This window comes from Haemorhous mexicanus, chromosome 6 (assembly GCF_027477595.1).
Source record: "Haemorhous mexicanus isolate bHaeMex1 chromosome 6, bHaeMex1.pri, whole genome shotgun sequence".
In the NCBI taxonomy this organism is placed as follows: domain Eukaryota; kingdom Metazoa; phylum Chordata; class Aves; order Passeriformes; family Fringillidae; genus Haemorhous; species Haemorhous mexicanus.
In genome coordinates this window covers 39,133,934-39,151,336 of record NC_082346.1, presented here as the reverse complement: position 1 = coordinate 39,151,336, position 17,403 = coordinate 39,133,934, and the positions used below count along the sequence as shown (strand labels likewise).

The window sequence follows — 17,403 nt, the reverse complement described above, 5'->3', positions numbered from 1 at the left end:
AAGCGAGTCCAACTGTATGAAATCAATTCAGAATTACAGGAGGAGTTTTCTTAATACACTCAAATGACCTGCTTCTGCCACTTCTCCTCTGCATTATTATTAGTTCATAACCATGATCAGAGCAACTAAACAGGTGGCAGTCTGAACCCTAATTGAATTAGTAGACAAAAAGTAACCTGCAAACTACTTTTTTCTCATAACTTCAAATAACAGGTTTTTTTTGTTGTGAGGATCTAGCACCTATGTATTGCACAAACCATAATCTAAGAGGCTGAACAATTCATTAGCTGAACATAGAAGTAAAAAAATTTAAGCAAAACACTTCACTAGCAGAAACAATTCTATACCTTCAGTTTCATTTTCATCAAAACCTAAAACTTCTGAAAGCCAAGAAATGCACTGTGCTAAGACACAGCCCATAGGCTCCTCACCCAAGAGACTGCAGGGATTATCTGCAAACACAAGAACTGTGGTCACTATACAAAGGGTCGTGTTGTGAACACAAAACTATGTCTGACAGCAAATGAAGAAAGATCTTGGGAATCTTGCTGCTAACCTACACGGGAGATAAACTAGGACTGACAATTGCCCCTGTCCCCATTCCTGCCTGTTTGGTCCTGTGCCTCCCTAGCCTTCCTCTTTCCTCCTGTGGGATTTCCAGGGTGCAACTGAACTCACAGTGCTCCAGACTTCAGAAATTCTGTGCTGGTAACCCAGGAGCACAGTAACTCTCTCTTGCTGGTGAGCAAAGAGCATCTACCCATACAGCTTGGAAAAGCCAGGGCCTCCTGCTAGCATTAGCATTTTTAGAACAAAAACATATTAGCACACTAGGAAATACCAATTAGAATGAAGTGAAATATTGGAGCCGAAAAGAGCAAACAGCACTGTGTGTCAAAGTCTATAATTTATATTTATAAACTACAGTTAAATACCACCTTCTCCTGCTAAATCCAACCAATTCCCCCATTCAACAACTTCCATCCATGATTTTATGAATACAACTTCAAATGTAATATGTTGACTGGAATTCATTACTATATATTTATTAGTGTACTATATAATAAAAAAATACTAATATGTATTTCAATAACATTAAGAAGCAATAACACTTTGCCAGTGCCCTTCAGAAGGTGGTCTAGGAAACTTTGCAGAAGAAGGTCTAGGAAACAGTTTTTCACTCATGAGAATGAGGAAAATCAAGCAAATATGTTCTCAATTTAAATTTAGGTAGACTGCTGGAATGCTTAAACACAGAAATGTCCTACCAATTCTGTACAGTTACATATATATATATATATATATATATATATATATATATATATATGTATGTATAAATAAATCAAGTACATTATGTAATCCTTCCACAAAACTGTTAACTAAATATGAATTTTTAGCCTGGCACAGAAACTATGCTTAATCATTATAACACAGTTTCTTGACAAAGGCATTCAGAATAATTCTGCAGCTGAAAGTTTCAACAGAGCAAAACAACAGTAATTAATTAAAAGGGGAAAAAAGGTTAAAAAAAGTAAAATAAAAAAAACTTGAAAGGTAATTTAATCCTTCAATTAACCCAAGAAATCAAGAAATAACAAGAAACAAAAGGGGGGCTGAACAACCACCTATCTGTATACTGATTGTTCACCCAGGCTCAACATGAATAGGCAGTCAGACATTCAAAAACTTTTTAACAGAATGAGAATTACAAATATTAACACTCAGATCATGTCACTGTCTTTTGCTAAAAAACAGTCAGAAATTCTAGTTGTTCCACTGAAATATAAGATTATACTAGCCAAAACCACCACAGGATTATTTACAGATATATATATCAACAATTATGCTATGCAAAGCAAAGCTAAAAAATATGTAGAGACAAAATTTAATTAAAAAAAAATGTTATCAATAAAGTATGAACGCTCATAGGCAGAACACTAAGCCAGCTTTAAGTTTTGTAAAATATATCAGACAACTGCAAGGAACTGACTATTTTGTCAATTCTACAGACCACAATAATATGCTACTAAAAAAGTTGACTGCTGGTATGAGATTTCATAGGAGGAGGTGTAGGGAAGGAGGTTCAGAGATTGACTTGATGCAAAAAACTCAACAGTTTTGGACTATATAAATTACATATTTAAAAAATCACCTAAGCTTGAAATTCACCTCATCACTTGTGTCTAGATTTTTCATCTAAACTATGGGTAAGAATATTACTTAAATATTCTTAATGTAAATGTATACCATTTTTTTATGTTGTATCACTTCAACAAGAAAAAACTACATCCAAAATCCTGACTAAGTACTTGGAAAACAGGTAAAAACTTGGTGTCTCAGAGGTCAATAGCAGAACTCCCTAGCATGGTTAACTTCACTCTCTGGTAGGGTTACGATGTACGTTTAAGATACTGGTACTTGACTGTGTAGATGGAAAAGCCTAAATGTCAACTCCAAGATCTAATTGTAAATGAAAGCTCACTCCCTGAAGGCATAATCTTTCACTTCCACACACCAACACAAAGATCACAGGCAATGAAAAATTAAACCAGAAGGCCACGCAGTTTGAAGACCAAGCATTTCTTTACTTCAAAAATACATCTTTATATTCAAATTCCAAGTTGCTGCGCTGTAGCAGGAATATGCAATCATACATTTAATTTATCTTGATCATTTGCATTCTGTGGCAATCTGAGCTCAGGAAAAACATCTGGTTTTCAGTGAAGACCTCTGGTACCTTGTCTTCTGTCGGAGTTCATTATAATGTAAAACAGTTGAGAAATAAGCCCCAGGGTCACGTAATCCATTCTCCACTGAACTGCGAATTGCCTCACGATCAAACTTTATCCAATAATGAATGAATTTGTTCATCATCCATCACAAGAACTCTTCAGAGTATATGTGGAATTTTTTAATCTTCTTTTAAGATGAACACAGAAAAGTACAGCAGTTACAGAACTGATTTTGCTTCTTAAAATCTTGCAGAACTTAAGGTCAGTTAGATAGCTAATAATGTAAAAATCTGAACAAAAACTGAAGGAAATTAGAATATTGAAAATCCTGCTTAGAAAATTAAATTTATGTCTTGGCACACCATCGTTCTCCTTGCATGGAGAGGCTGTTTTTCATTCTTGACTTTAAAATAGGGCACACGGAAAAAATGTACTTCATCCCTTCTTGCTTGATGATGTTACAATTCAGCAGTTAAATACTGTCTATCATCATTTGCACACTTGAATCCTTTTGGACATGGCCAAACAATGATGTGAAAAACAGTAACTACCACAATCATAATTTAACCTCTGGTAACTTAATTCCTAAAGAAATTCTTAGAACTAACATATGGCCTCCATGTATTTAGGTAACAGGACTCTTCTGCACTGGCTGCATCAAAGATCACTTTTTTGTTAAATTTCAGTGGCAAATGCTTCAAGCAGGAGGTACTGGTAGTCTTCTTAATATTTCCATAGCTATCTTTTGATAGGCTTTAGCCTGCAAAAACAGAAACATACATTGAGCACTCCATTTTCTATAGAAAGAAATATTTCACAACTAATTAGGTATTTGAGAAAAAAGAGAAAACCAAATATGTTTAAATAAATGGGTTAAATTTAGCCTATGTTCGGGAAAAACAATGCATTAATAGATTAAGCACAAGCATTATAGAAAAATATTGGTGGGGGAATTTAAATTTAACTGAACAATTTGTCTTTAACAACAAGCAAAATCTTCTGGAAAAGAAGTGATGAGGAAGATACAGACTCTTTAGCCCCATGGGTACTATTAATTATAAATGTCCCTCATCCTGACAACCAGGATGCACAGGATAGAGAATGTGAGAAAACAACAGCATTTAAAAATTTTTTCGGAAACAATTAATTCATTACAGACTAATCTACCACTATGGAATTTCCTATTCAGACATTGAAAGTATTTTAAAAAAACGACACCTTTCCAAAAAACTGAAGTAGGGATTGGAAAGAACTATTCCCCAACACTGAAATCCATACAGTTAAAGCTCTCTTTCACACCAGCCTGTGGCATCTGGTCAGACACCTTGAGCTGGAGGGCACAATAGCACAGAACTGCAGGAGAGCAACCCAAGTAAGCATACTTATGTTAACATCTCCAAAAAGCATGACACAGCTAGGGCCATGATCAGTCCACCATCAATTATTAACAAATCTAACGCCAAGGGACTTATATAAAAGCACTGTATGAAGCCCAACACAGAACAAACCCCAAAATTAAACCAAATTATTGCTGTACCAAACTCAACAACTTGTAGTCAAATGGGAACACCTCTTAAAAAATCTCAAAGATTTATATAAGAATGCCTAATTAAAATAGTATTTTTGTGTGTATGTATATACACACTGCACATTGTTCCAGAGGTTGATTACTTCCATTGTTAAAATGTACACCTTCTCTATAATTTGAATTTGTCATACTTCAGATTCCAGCTGGTGCGTCACATTCTCTGTCAAGTACACAGCAAAGTCCCCTAACTGAGCTTGCTCTTCTGCAAGACAGTGACCAACCTACTCCATCTTCTGCAGTAAGTCTGCATACACAGACCACACTGACAACCTTTCCTGTTTTCCTCAAACAAATCTCCACAAGAATCCCTACCCCACTCATTTCTCCTGTCTCCTGCAGGATGGCTCTAACCATGAATAGTCCTTGGAGCCTTGATGAGCCTTTAAAGCAGCAAACAAAATGACACATGCCAGAGGCCAGAGCTTGGGAGTCAGGAAGAGAAAGTCTGTCTGTCACACCAGGGCCACCAGCACTCACTGTCACTGCTCTGAACAAGGCGTCAGCCTTTTGCAGGGCCATGCACTGCTCATGTCTGTCTCCTCTTTTTTAGGGATTGCTCCTGGCTTGTTGGATTTTCTTTTCTGGCCTTCTCACCCTCTACAACTCATAGTCTCAGTGTTCACATCCCCTTAAAACCAAAGCCAGAGAATTTTCAGAGTTTGTAAGGAATGTAGACAGTAAGACAGTATTGTTTTCTCTCACTAATGACTTTTTTATTTTAGAACTTAATTCACAATCTGGAATTTCAAACTTCTATGGCTACAGTTGCAGTGCAGGTGGGTAACAGCCTGGGTGCAACATCCACCTCACTCAGCTGTTAATGCCCTGGGTGGTCCAGCCACCCCCCAACTAAGCACTTGCCTAGACAAGATAATGGACCCACCTGAAGCGAGGTGACTGACTGAAGTCACGCTGCCCTAGCAGTTCAGTATTTGACTAATTGGTGTGGGAGCACTCCAGGTGAGAATTTCAAACTATCAGGAACAGTCCCGCAGGCAGCTCCCACTTTGCACAGACCAATTCATGCGTTTTAATGAGTCAATTAACAACCTGGCCCATTCTAAAGATTGCCCAGGCTGTTTGCCTGCTCCAGAGTTGACCAAATTGTACACAGAACTATAAATTCACCATAAGCAGATTCAGCTGCTTGTATAAATGTTGCCTTATGTCACGAGCCAAATAATTTTATAGATAGTTTTCCTATAAAATGCTGTTAACAAGTGTCTGAGCAACACTTCCCCAATGTACACTGGCCCTCATTTGCCAAGCAGCTGATCATCACTTTGCAACAGAAGGTTCCTGATACAGCCCTTTGTAGCCAGCACTACAGCATTACTAGACATTCTCTAGTATCTTGACTGCTTGGGTTTTTTGTTTTCCTGGATCACTACTGCGTCTTTTGAACAGACCAGTATCTCATATGTGTCCTTACAGAACTCTACCAGACATCTGGCTTTGGTAAAAATCAACTGTTTTGAGCCTTGGTGTCCTATCTTTGAACAAATCATTTAGCCATGAGTGAGGACCTGTCTATCAGTCAACATACCTGAAAGGTCTAAATGGAATCTCGGCGACTGCAAATATGCACTACATAAAAACAACCCTATGTCTACTGAATAGCTTTTCCTACTCATGATCTTTTCAATGTGCCATCCATAGACAGAGAGCACAGCTCAGTTCAGCTGTTTAATCCATCATTACTAAGCAAAAGAAGCTGGGAGGCAAATGAAAATGGACAGGGTTTGCTATTTCCTTTCTAGGTGGAAAGCCAGCAGAGAAATAATAAAGGATGAGTTCTTATTCATCACCCATAACCTTTTTCATTTTAATAGGATAAAAGCAAACTTCTCAGGTCAGTTACTCCCTTCATGTTTGAAAGCTGTAAACGAATGGTTTATAGATATTCTGAAAACCATTTTTTGCAGACAGACAACTTTCTATTTAACAACAACATATCAGTTATCATTCCTCCCACTTCATGAGGACAAAGAAGCACACAGGAAGACAGAATGTCCTAAGCCCAGACCTGACTTGTTTATTATGAACACTGCCTAGATGGGGTCTGAGAGCAGCACTAAGACAGGCAGAAGTAGAGGTGGAAGGTGGTGCTCACAGAGTAAAAAAATAAAGCTGGGAAACAGCCATGTGAGAGACTGCTCACCTCTCAAACAGTGGCACAGTGCCAGAAGGGCACAGTTCTTAAGACCTCAGGGGGACAGCTGATAATGAAGTGACTGATGACAGCATAGATGGTGGAGTAGGAAACAGAGAACCTGTAAAGAAGTTCACCAGGAAATGGAGTGAGAAGTCCTACTTAGCATAAATAATCAGACCATCCTGATTCATCCCTCTGTAACAGATCTGTATTATATGGCCTAATACATGCTGGGTAGATTTAAACTGGAGGACCTCTTACTAGCTCATCTAATTAAGCCCTACAGTAATCCTAGGGAAATACTAGCCTTTCAGTTATGGCATTTCATTCTCCCTAAAAATCTTACCCGTGAGGGAAGCATGCATGGTTGCTAAGACTACTGCAGACTGTACAGGTCACGGCTGACTCTGCCCTGTTGTCATGGATTGGACTGGGGACTGGTGTGGCCTGACCTGCTGGTTTGCTTTCACTGGAGGGCAGACCTTAGCCTGCCAACAGCTCACTACAGTGCCTGCCAGTATCGGGTGACACTGCCACACAAACACAGAACTCAACTTATAACCAACAAAGTAAAAGCAGGTAGAGCTGGTATCACATTTTCCTTCACTCAAACCACTGCATAGAAACAACTTCAGGCCAGCAGCTCAGAAACACACACTGATCCCATCACTCAGTTACAGGCCTCGTACAACCCAGGACATAAATCCCAGTACTGACATGGTTTCTAATGTCTATTTCTGATTACAAGACTCCAAGACTATTAAGCTGCTTTATCCAGCCCAGCAATCCAAAGGAGTATCTGTTCAAGTCCTGACTGTCTGGAATATCAAATGCTGTGGATGCTAGCATACCCGTAAAGAAGGAAAAGGAATTTAAATCTGCTCCACTGACCTGTTAGGGTTTACAATTTATTAATTGCTGAAGGAAACTAGCCACCATGAGCAACTAATCAAATAGTGACTATCACAAGGACAAATACCAGTCTTAGCTACCATCTACATGAAAATAAGCACAACTAGCCTGCCAGTGGTAACTTTGGTTTCTTAGCACTCTGCACAACCATGTTCCATTTGCCAGTTCAATCAGATTTTTAAATAGCTTTAATTTCCATGGAAATTGCTTGTTACTTTGACACAACTCCAGCCTTCGGTGCATGACTGGAGCTGCCTTCCAATGTCTGTATTTTACTACGGTCAACTCAGAAGGCACTAAAAACATGATGACAAATGCAGCTTTAAATAAATCTACTTCAGATATAAGCTTCATGCCACCCAGAGAAATTCTTGGTTGCTACAAGAGGTCCAGAGACTATGGCACTCTGTCCCTCCACTGGGCAGCTCCACCCTAAGATTCTTCTTTGCATGTACTGGTGACTCTTGCCAAATTACAATGGAGTCTCAAGTCAGAAAGGCAAATTTACTGAGACAGTAAAAGTCAATCATACATTGTAAGATGAAATGGAGGAGATGAGTAAGTAAACTGGATTTATGAAACTAAAATCTCAAAGAAAAATCCTCAGAGCTCATGGGAAACTTCCTATTAATCCTATAGATCATCAGTTGTAACAGCCAAACCATTCTTAGGGGCAGCCCCAGCGGGGTAATACTGCTAACCCAAGGTGCCCGTACATCTAAATACACATACTGCCCAAAAAACATGGCTAAGTAGAACAGTGCAAATCAAATGCAGTATAGTAACATCCTTCAAACAGCCTATCCTATACTTGGCATTTTCTTCAGCAGACAGAACCATAAATGAGGGTCTGATGATGCATTGTACTGTCTACACCCTGAATGAAGGATTTGAACCTACACGTACCAAATGCTACTGTGATGATTCAAAGGAAGCCTTGATAAAGGCATATTATAAATCATACCATGCAGCCTTCTTTAGGATTTGCTTTTCTCTTAAAAATATCACACCCTGGATTGGCCACTCATTAAATGAAATTACTGATGACAATTAAGCCACGAAACAGGATTCTATGACTTTTTGCTACCAGTAAATTTTTCTCCAACTACTTCTTGCAATCTTTAAAAGGCTGTATGTTTTTATCCTACTTATATATCACCCTTTCATAAGCATTCTACAGAAAAAGTGTTTCTGAATACAAATTTGAATTATCTGTTTGGATGACACCACAGCAAGCAAGGTTTGTAACATTCTGATTTAAGTGAAAAGGAATTTTTAACCAGACTTATTTTGCTCTGTTCCATCAGACTGCTGATGCCTTGTGGCCCTGCTTTCCACCTGACTGGGCTTTTTCTCTTCCCTTATAAATCACTGTGCAATTTAGTGCAATTTATCAAAATCCTTCACCTGAATATACAGGATGTGAATGGACATACTGGTACACCAAATGTATTTCGTACTTGTCTGAGGAGGGAGTTTGGTGCTCAACAATCACAGACAGCCTGTCTGTTCTGCCAAGGCATTGATAAATCCACTGTGCTATACAGGCTGTGATATATCCAAAGTTTCTAGCAGGAATTCCTCCCAAGACAACCACCAACTGCTCCATAAGTCTCTGGGCTTTATGCTCACAGAAGGAAGAGCTCTCAGGAACCTCTATTTAGCTTTCTCCCAGTATGACGGAGAGTTCACTGGGCACTGAAGCAGCTACTTTGATGGAAGAATAATTCTACTGCAATTCATCATGTTCTATATCTCCTGCTGTGCCTCTAGTCTTCTTAACTGCAAGCTTCAGGATGCCCCTTCCAAACACCCGTTTTGCTGCTGGCTCCTTTCCCATGGTCCATGGGAAGATCGAGTACATCTCAGCATGATCAATTTCACCTGGTTTCAGTGATTCCTCATTAGTTTTCCCTATACTACCTTTTCCTCTGCCTTTTTTCCCCAATTCTACCATTTTAGCAGCAGTCCTGATTTCCGTTTACCAGCTTTTGCTGTCCAGTGACTCTTGCATCTGTTTGAGTGAGCAAAAAAATGGAGCCTTGGCCAGCTAATCCACCACCACAGTCTGATGGAGGAGAAAAATGCCCAATTAATCTCCAGAACCGTCTCACTCCAGAAGGTAAGCCCTCACTGTTGATTAAGGAAATTATAAGCTTGTTGTAGAGGATCTCGGGTCACTCCCAGCTGCTGCGTTAGGCTGACCACGCAAGTACAGCAATATTCCATTCCTACATCACAAAGTTTTATCAATGAAGAGCATTAAGAAAAAGCCACAAAAAAAGGCACAATTTAAACAACTAAGCTGACAGAAAACCTAACACAGACAATGTTATACCAAGAGCAAAATCATTTTAGCAGCACTGTTATTTCTCCCAGGGGACTGCCTCAAGCTTCACCAAAAGAGAACTCCAGTCATCAAACCTTCCTATCCTTTAGCTATATTGTCAATACTTTCCATAAGCAGATTAGTCTTGTGCATTCTGTGCCTTCCCTGAGGAAGAACTTTCTAAGTTCACACATGCTCCACTCTATAAGAAATTTCCTTTTTTAGTTCTTAGTAATTTCCTTGTCATTTGTGAAAAGGAAACCACTTTTCCACCAACTACATCTAAGCTTTAAAATAATAAATTTAGACAAGTTTGCTTAGACATTTTGAAATTCTAGTGTAAAGTCAGAGGTATATTTTTATATATCTGCAAGGCAAGATGAACCCCATGGCAGATATGTAAGCAAAAAAGTATTAACTGACATATTTTAGAAACCATTTTATTCTAGGCTTGAAAGAGCTCAAAAGGTGTGACAACATGCTGGGTTTCTAAGAAGTCAATCACCATCCCTATTCCCTACTGTTTGAATCTGCTAGGTATTATTTCAGGTCTATGATTCTGTATTTGATTTGTAAGTGTGTTCTAACAAAATCAGCATAGAATTTTGGATGAAAATCCCCTGCACATTTAAGCAACAAGAGCAGAGAAATTCAGCAGACATTGTTCTCTATCTGAAAAGTTGTTAATGCATGAATAGCCACAATTTCAGTTTATTTGAGAAACACGGTGATGACTGTCATGTATTAAAGATTACAATCTGACCTTATATGCCTTCTCCCACCATCAGTTATGTGCTAAGCATTTTATTTTTCTTTGAAAATATAAGAGAATGATATTTTTTCTACCTTTAAAATGAGAAGGAAACCAGAGATGAGGGAAAATTCTTTTTCATTCTACAGAGATTTGTGACATTTTTAAGAAACACATTCTCTGAGGAGAACTATTACCTCACAGACACAATGGCAGAGAAGGATATTAAGAGTTTTCCCCAGAGTCACAGATATTTGTCAATCTTTATTCCTCTGCATATTTAACTTAATTGCCACAAATGGTGATTATAACCCATCCTTTTGTTATTAAGAACATAGTTGAAGGAGGAACAGATGGCAACACAACAGACTTTCTTGCCTTTTTATTTTCAGAATGCTATCCCATACATGTCTGAATTCTTTGCTCAATAGTCCAGCAGGCTACAGACTCTTGGTTATTACAGATTTCAGATACTGTGAGCCTTCCAGCTTAGTTTCCCAGCTGTTTTACTTCAGCTTTCACCAAAGCCATACATCCATTCAAACCTTCTCATTGTTGATCAAACTTCCCAGAGAGAAGCTACCATATGGATTATACAGATTCCTTTTCAGATAGACCTGGACTCAAGATACCATGGGCCTTGCCCAAACCTAGCAAAAACATGGCATTCAATTAGAAGTCAACATGTCATAGTCAATGCTCTTTTTCATTTTCAAAACAAAATTACAATTTTAAGACTGTCACTGTTCTTCCTGAATCCTGTTCAGTATGCTAATAACAATGGATTAACAATGTTAATGCTCTCCTCCTCCCTTTTTTTTCCCCTTATAAAATACTGGGAAGGAAAAAAACCCATTTCAGCATGTGCCTAGTAATCATGATAAAAAAAGCTACTAATATTCAAATGTTCTTTAGGTACAGTCTACCTTATTGTGAATTGATTCTACTATCTGTTATCAGTATCAATAATATTTTTCACTATATATCTTTAAGCAGCAGTCAAGAGTGGGGCTGCATTATGCCATATACTGTGTACAGCATCCTGCCCTACAGAGCCTGGCAGACAAACTCTAGCAGAGAAAGAACATAGCAAACAGGGAAATCTTACTCTATCAGCAATAATGAAATTCTGTATGTGCAACTACTTTTCTTTACAGATTTGCATATTTGACTCCCACCACCTCACCAACTTGCATTTTCCACTGACAGTAGAATTTATGGTAAATACACTGAAAAAATCCATTTCCTCTTGTGTGCAAATTGCTCCACTTCCTGATGAAAACAACCCAGGTACTGACAACATGAAGTTTGGTTCCAAACAGCTTTGGGTAAGACCTTTTGACAGTTTCCAGGCTCAGCTACCAAAGGCTTAACTGACAGTTTTAGAGAACCTACATTAGCTGCAAGGTCTCATGAGGCTTGACACTGCTGACCTTCCTCCTCTGAGCGTGCCAGGACCTGGATCAAATCTTCTCTATTCTGAATGATTCAGCCTAATTAAACAAAACCAAACCCACAGAAGCAGAACAGATGACTAGCATTACAAAATCAAGGGTCTGAGTTACTTACTGCTACTACCTTCTTTTACTTAATTTCCTTACTTCATTCAAAAACCCACTTCTTTCCAAACAGCAATAAGAAGCAGCACTCTGCATTCACTTTCAGAGGAGAGCTCTCTGTTGTTCTAAGTGCAGGGCACCAAACTTACAGCATCACTTTGAGGCTGAGAGACCACAACAGGCTGTCCTGAATCACACGTCTCCCGTATATTCATGTGCAGTGGAACGTCTCCTGCATCAAAAATACCAAGACACACATATGTTGAGACCTAGTATTTCTTAAATGTTTCTTTGAAGTAACCCTAAAGCAACTTGAAATGCAATTCCCATTCAGTATACTCTTTGAATTGCTTTAGCTCCAAAAATTAGCATTTAAAATGAAAATTGGCTGCGGTATAGTTTCCTTACATCCGTAATGAATAATGACAAACATATTTTGGATTTCTCATTCTCTGAACAGAAAGGACCATGCTATAGTAATTTATTAGAGAAGGAAGGGCTTTTTGCCTCAAACACAGAAAAATACAGGCTGAGATACAAATTATTTTGTTTATGTGAAATAAATTGCCCGAGCGTTAGGTAACTGTTCATCATGCAACTTACTGCTCAGCCTATCTCCTCACTGTGAGTTCTTTTCAGTGCTGTTTTAAGATTTTAATCACTATTCAAAGACTTCTTTGAATACTTAATTTCCAAATAATAGCATTTGTTATTGTCCTTATTAGGCCTTGGATCCAATTAAAAGGTGGACAACTGTTCAGTTCATTCTTCTTTCCAACAAAAATCTTCTTTATATTCTGCTTTTATAATGAGCAGGGAACTGCCAGAGAGGAAAAGAACGTTCTAAAGGACAATCAATTAGCAGCCCTGTTCCATTCTGAGACATACTTTCTGCAACACAGATTTCCTTACTACAAAAATTTGGAGATTCCTATGTTTATTGCTACATAAATAATTTTCTTCAGTGAACTGAAGACCAACTTTCTTTCACTGGGAGACATAGCTACATTTTACATTATGGATAGATGGAGACAGAATAGCCTATCTTATTTCAATCCTGACACATCAGAAATCATGTAAGTTTAATTCATACATTTTAGCAACCTGATTTAACTCAAATCAAGGCCATTGTAAATTACTGAGATTCAATGCATTCAGAAAATGAAGCAGTTTAAAAAACTGTATGAAAATTGACAAAGTTTAAGAAACAAAAAAACCCAAACCCAAAGCAAGTAGGAATAAAAACAAAAACAAACAAATAGTAAACACAAAAGCAGTGGCTCCATGATTAGTGTGCTGAATCTTTGAAAAACCTTATTATTATTTAGGATATTTACAGTCCATTTCCTTCCAAAATTTTTTTCTTATTTATTTCAGTCATTAATAAATTTAGGTATAATATTCTGTTAATGTGTTGATTTTTTAAAAAATTCAGGGAGTCCTCTGGAAGTTTTCTAACCATAAACATTCTTAATTGAATAACAGTAATTTGTAAATCTCCCTGACATTCACTTACTACTCTTATTTTATGTAGAGCCTAATCTTCTCTTTTTTCCTAAGGATGCTTTGTTAATGAAAAAATACTTCTTCAATATCACCTTAATAATAATCTCCAATAATTACAAAATATCAGCCTCTCTCTTTTCCTCCTCAGACTTACAAACATGTGCTTGTACTATAGGAGCATAGAGGACTATGAACAGAAGTGCAGTCAGAAGAAAAAGAAAAATGCGTTATAATTTTTAAAAATTGAAAATTCATAATTTAAGCAGAAGACATCAAAACCACCTGCATAGCTGTTTGGGTGGTAAGGGTTTGAGGAAGATAAAACTTTTGCACTATTCTTCACTACCCAATGTGATGGGAACTTAACATTGTAAGTTTTTCTGATACTAACAACTACTTCTGACTGCAAAGAAAGAATAATTTAAATTTACTGTAGGAAGAAAAGTCAAAGAGTTTTAAAAATCTGGCAGTCATTGCTGATGGTCAGGAACCAGATAGTGTTAGAAAAGTCAGGAATTGCAAAGGTCAGGATGGAACACACAGAAATTATTACGTCAGTATCATGTATACCAATGGCATAGCTTTCTGGTCATGGTTACAGTCCTCAAACTTCACGAAAAAATTTCAGAAACAGGGAGACAGAGAGAGAAAAATCAGCAGCACAAAGTCTCTCTCACAAACCTCGTCACATATTCCTTTAGAGAACAGTAAAACTGCAAGACAATCAGAAGTATACGAAATAACGGACTTCACTTGAAAGTCTCCTGGCAACTGCTAATTGTCCTCTGTCACAAACAAAAATAAGGTACTCATTCATACTAATGACAGCCAACTCTGAGCAAGCAGAAGGATGACACTTTTCAATCCTGCACACTGTTAGCTTGCAGAATTTGGCTGATGTTGGGTGACAAACATCTTGTTGGGTTTCCGAGAAGGACTAGGTGCTTATCTAAACAAACAGAACAGCCACAGGTGTTGGGAAATATATGCAGAATAAACTTAGAATTATTAATTTTAAATACATGCACTTTACAGATATATATGTAAAAATATGTTCTCGAGTTTTCTGGGCAGAATTCAAGTAATACTGAGATAAAACTTCCATTTGGGATGGATTATCGTAAAATCCATAAGCAGCAATTCCTTCAATGCCATATGGTATTATTATGTAATGGTCATCCCTGGAAGGAGGAGCATACTAATCAGATCAAGTACTGTAGTGCAAAATTTAGCCCTTGGGGCATTATTCTTAATCTCAGTCTGGTTTTGCATTGACAGTTTGAAGTTAAACTTCACTCTGCTTTGTTTTGTACATCTCATCTATCCCCTGCTAAATCTGTACATCTCTCACATCACTCCTAATTAAATCCAATCACAATCAGTTCTGCACTCCTAGGAAATAACAAAAACCACCTATGGGACCAATGCCACGGTACATCATTTGTGCCTGCGTATCTAAACGCACGTTTGATTCAACTGCTTGCAGAGCATTTGCATCCATCCACATAACCCAGGGCTGTAGAAGTCCCCTTGGGCTCTGATCACAACTCATTACATATTCAGGAAACTAAAAGATAGCCCAAAAGCATGTCTTTAATTATGTGTTGCCTTGCTATCTCAAGTCTATGTCAGACCTTGATGTTTCTGTGTTGATCTTTCTAAGTGAGCTTCCTGGTTCTTTTAATGAATTAGCTATGGAAAATCATTGGGATAATTAGAGTAATACATGGAAACACATCATTAGCACATGCAATTACCCCATTTACCAACTTAATTACGCTGTGTTATATTCTTTACTTACAGCACAGGTTGAACCATGCCTTTTTAAATCAGTAATGTATATTTTAAAGATCTGTGTATATTTCAGCCTACAGGCATGACAGATAGCTTAATCATAGCTAATCATAGAATGATTTAAGTTGGAAAGGACCTTAAAAATAATTTCGTTCCAAACCTCCTTCTGTGGACAGGGACATCAACCTGTGCCAATCCCTCACAGTAAAGAATTTCTTCCTAATATCTAATCTAAATCTACCCTCCTTCAGTTTGAAGTAATTCTTCATTGCCCTATCATTGCCTGCCTCTGTAAAAAGTCTCCAGCTTTCAGACCCATTTACATACCAGAAGGATGCTATTAAAGCCTCTGCTGAGTCAATATTTAAACAAAAAAATTTAAACAAAATAAATGAGAAAACATTTATTGATATTACTAGACAGAGTTCAGGTCTGTCCTAAGACTAAACAGAATTCCTGGTTATTTGTAATAGTCAAGCACATCATGAATTTCAGGTAATATAGCACATTGATATAAAAACAATTCATGCTCTGGACTGTTTATAAATACAAAGATTTAAGATGCAATTCAAGAATTTTCATATGCAGTCAACATCACCATTACAAGACCAACAAGGAACAGAGCATACTACTTATTAGTTCCATTGTATCTGAAAACAATCTGAATGCAAAGTCACCTTATGCAGTTTCATCGTTCAGTTAATGCTTCATGCACACCCTTAGATTTTTCTTCAAAAATAAAACCATTTCCATATTCTTACCCAAAGTATCCAATCCAAGAGTTTTTGCCAGATCTTTTACGCCATCATTTCCAAAAATATGTGTCTCATGCTTACATTTGGGACATTGGAAAACACTCATATTTTGAACTAGTCCTAAAACCTGTCAAAGGAAAGGAAAGGAAAGATTGCTTAAATGAAGCACTGGTATTTCCATATTCATCTCTGATAATACAGAATAGATTATCTACTAAGAACCAACACAGAGTGGTTATTTAAAACAGGAATCAGACTTATTAATATCATTATCAGTTCTTATTAGTCATCTCAGTGGCACCATCATCTGTGCATTATTGCAATTTCTTCACATTTACGCCTCTTGAAGACTACCAGCCTTATTTGTAACAAAAAGTACTTCTTGCACAAACCTAACATGCCAAGAACTCTCCCTGCCAGTATTTCATTTTCAAACTCTGAATACTGGAAGAATTTTCATGCTGCATTTTACAGTTTTGTCCTTTGCTGTTTCAGGAAATAGAAAATAAAAACATACCATTGCAAGAAATTACACAATCAGACATGCTTATAAGGTATTTTTATAAGTTATCCTGTAGTGAAATGTTTTCAAAAGAACCAGATTTGTTACTCTTCTGCAGAGCAGAAACACATTTTAAAGATCAAACAATAGAAATAATTATGTGAAACTAAGTGGCAAGACCAATAGAATAAAAATCTAAAACACACATCCTGGGTACCCTTCCACTGATGCCAGGTTTTCAACGTTATCCTTATAAAATACGTCAAATAAAAATTTGCCAAGTCATTCACAAAAAAATCTTCCTTCACAATGTGAAATGATGCCAATAATCTCATTTTATTCACGTAGTAAACAAAACTCTACATTGAGGGAGAGCAAAATTTCCAGAAGTGATGAAAACAGTGTTCAAATGCTACAGGGTGGAAGTTTCTATCCACCTGCTAAGGAACACAACATCTGCTTTAAGAGATGCAATGTTACAACATTTCACTTTCAGATTTGTATATTACCTAGATATGTCACATACACTATAGCTGAGTTTTAGAATACACCATTTATATTGCTATTTACTTTGTAGCCTTTTGTACTTCTACATTTTCCTGAACCTTCTAGTTTTGTGCTTGAACAAGGTGGTCCCTAGTTATTAGAGAAGAAACATATCCACTCTCTAGGAGGAAACAGCAGTGTTCAGTGCAACCAACAAAGACATTTAACTAAAAGTGAATGTACAACTTCTGGAACTGAACTTAAAATAAAAAAGTATGTTATTTACAATATCATAATAAAAGTTTCCTTAGCTATAAGCTGAAATTTATCAAAA

At 37.3% G+C, this 17,403-nt stretch overlaps 1 protein-coding gene across 5 annotated transcripts in view; it reads right to left on the bottom strand.

Moving 5' to 3' along the window:
* Positions 1 to 17,403, bottom strand: part of NUBPL (NUBP iron-sulfur cluster assembly factor, mitochondrial) — a 156,723-nt gene that overhangs the window by 75,110 nt on the left and 64,210 nt on the right. For 2 of the 5 annotated variants that reach the window (XM_059849881.1, XM_059849883.1), the window contains exons 9-10: positions 16,088 to 16,208; positions 12,176 to 12,258 (exon numbers count right to left, since the gene is read on the bottom strand). In XM_059849881.1, coding sequence (XP_059705864.1) covers positions 12,176 to 12,258; positions 16,088 to 16,208 — 204 coding nt within the window. Of the gene's footprint in view, positions 1 to 2,564; positions 3,493 to 6,481; positions 6,594 to 10,834; positions 11,118 to 12,175; positions 12,259 to 16,087; positions 16,209 to 17,403 lie in introns of those variants that run through there. The other 3 variants (XM_059849884.1, XM_059849885.1, XM_059849886.1) reach the window with 3 other exon arrangements.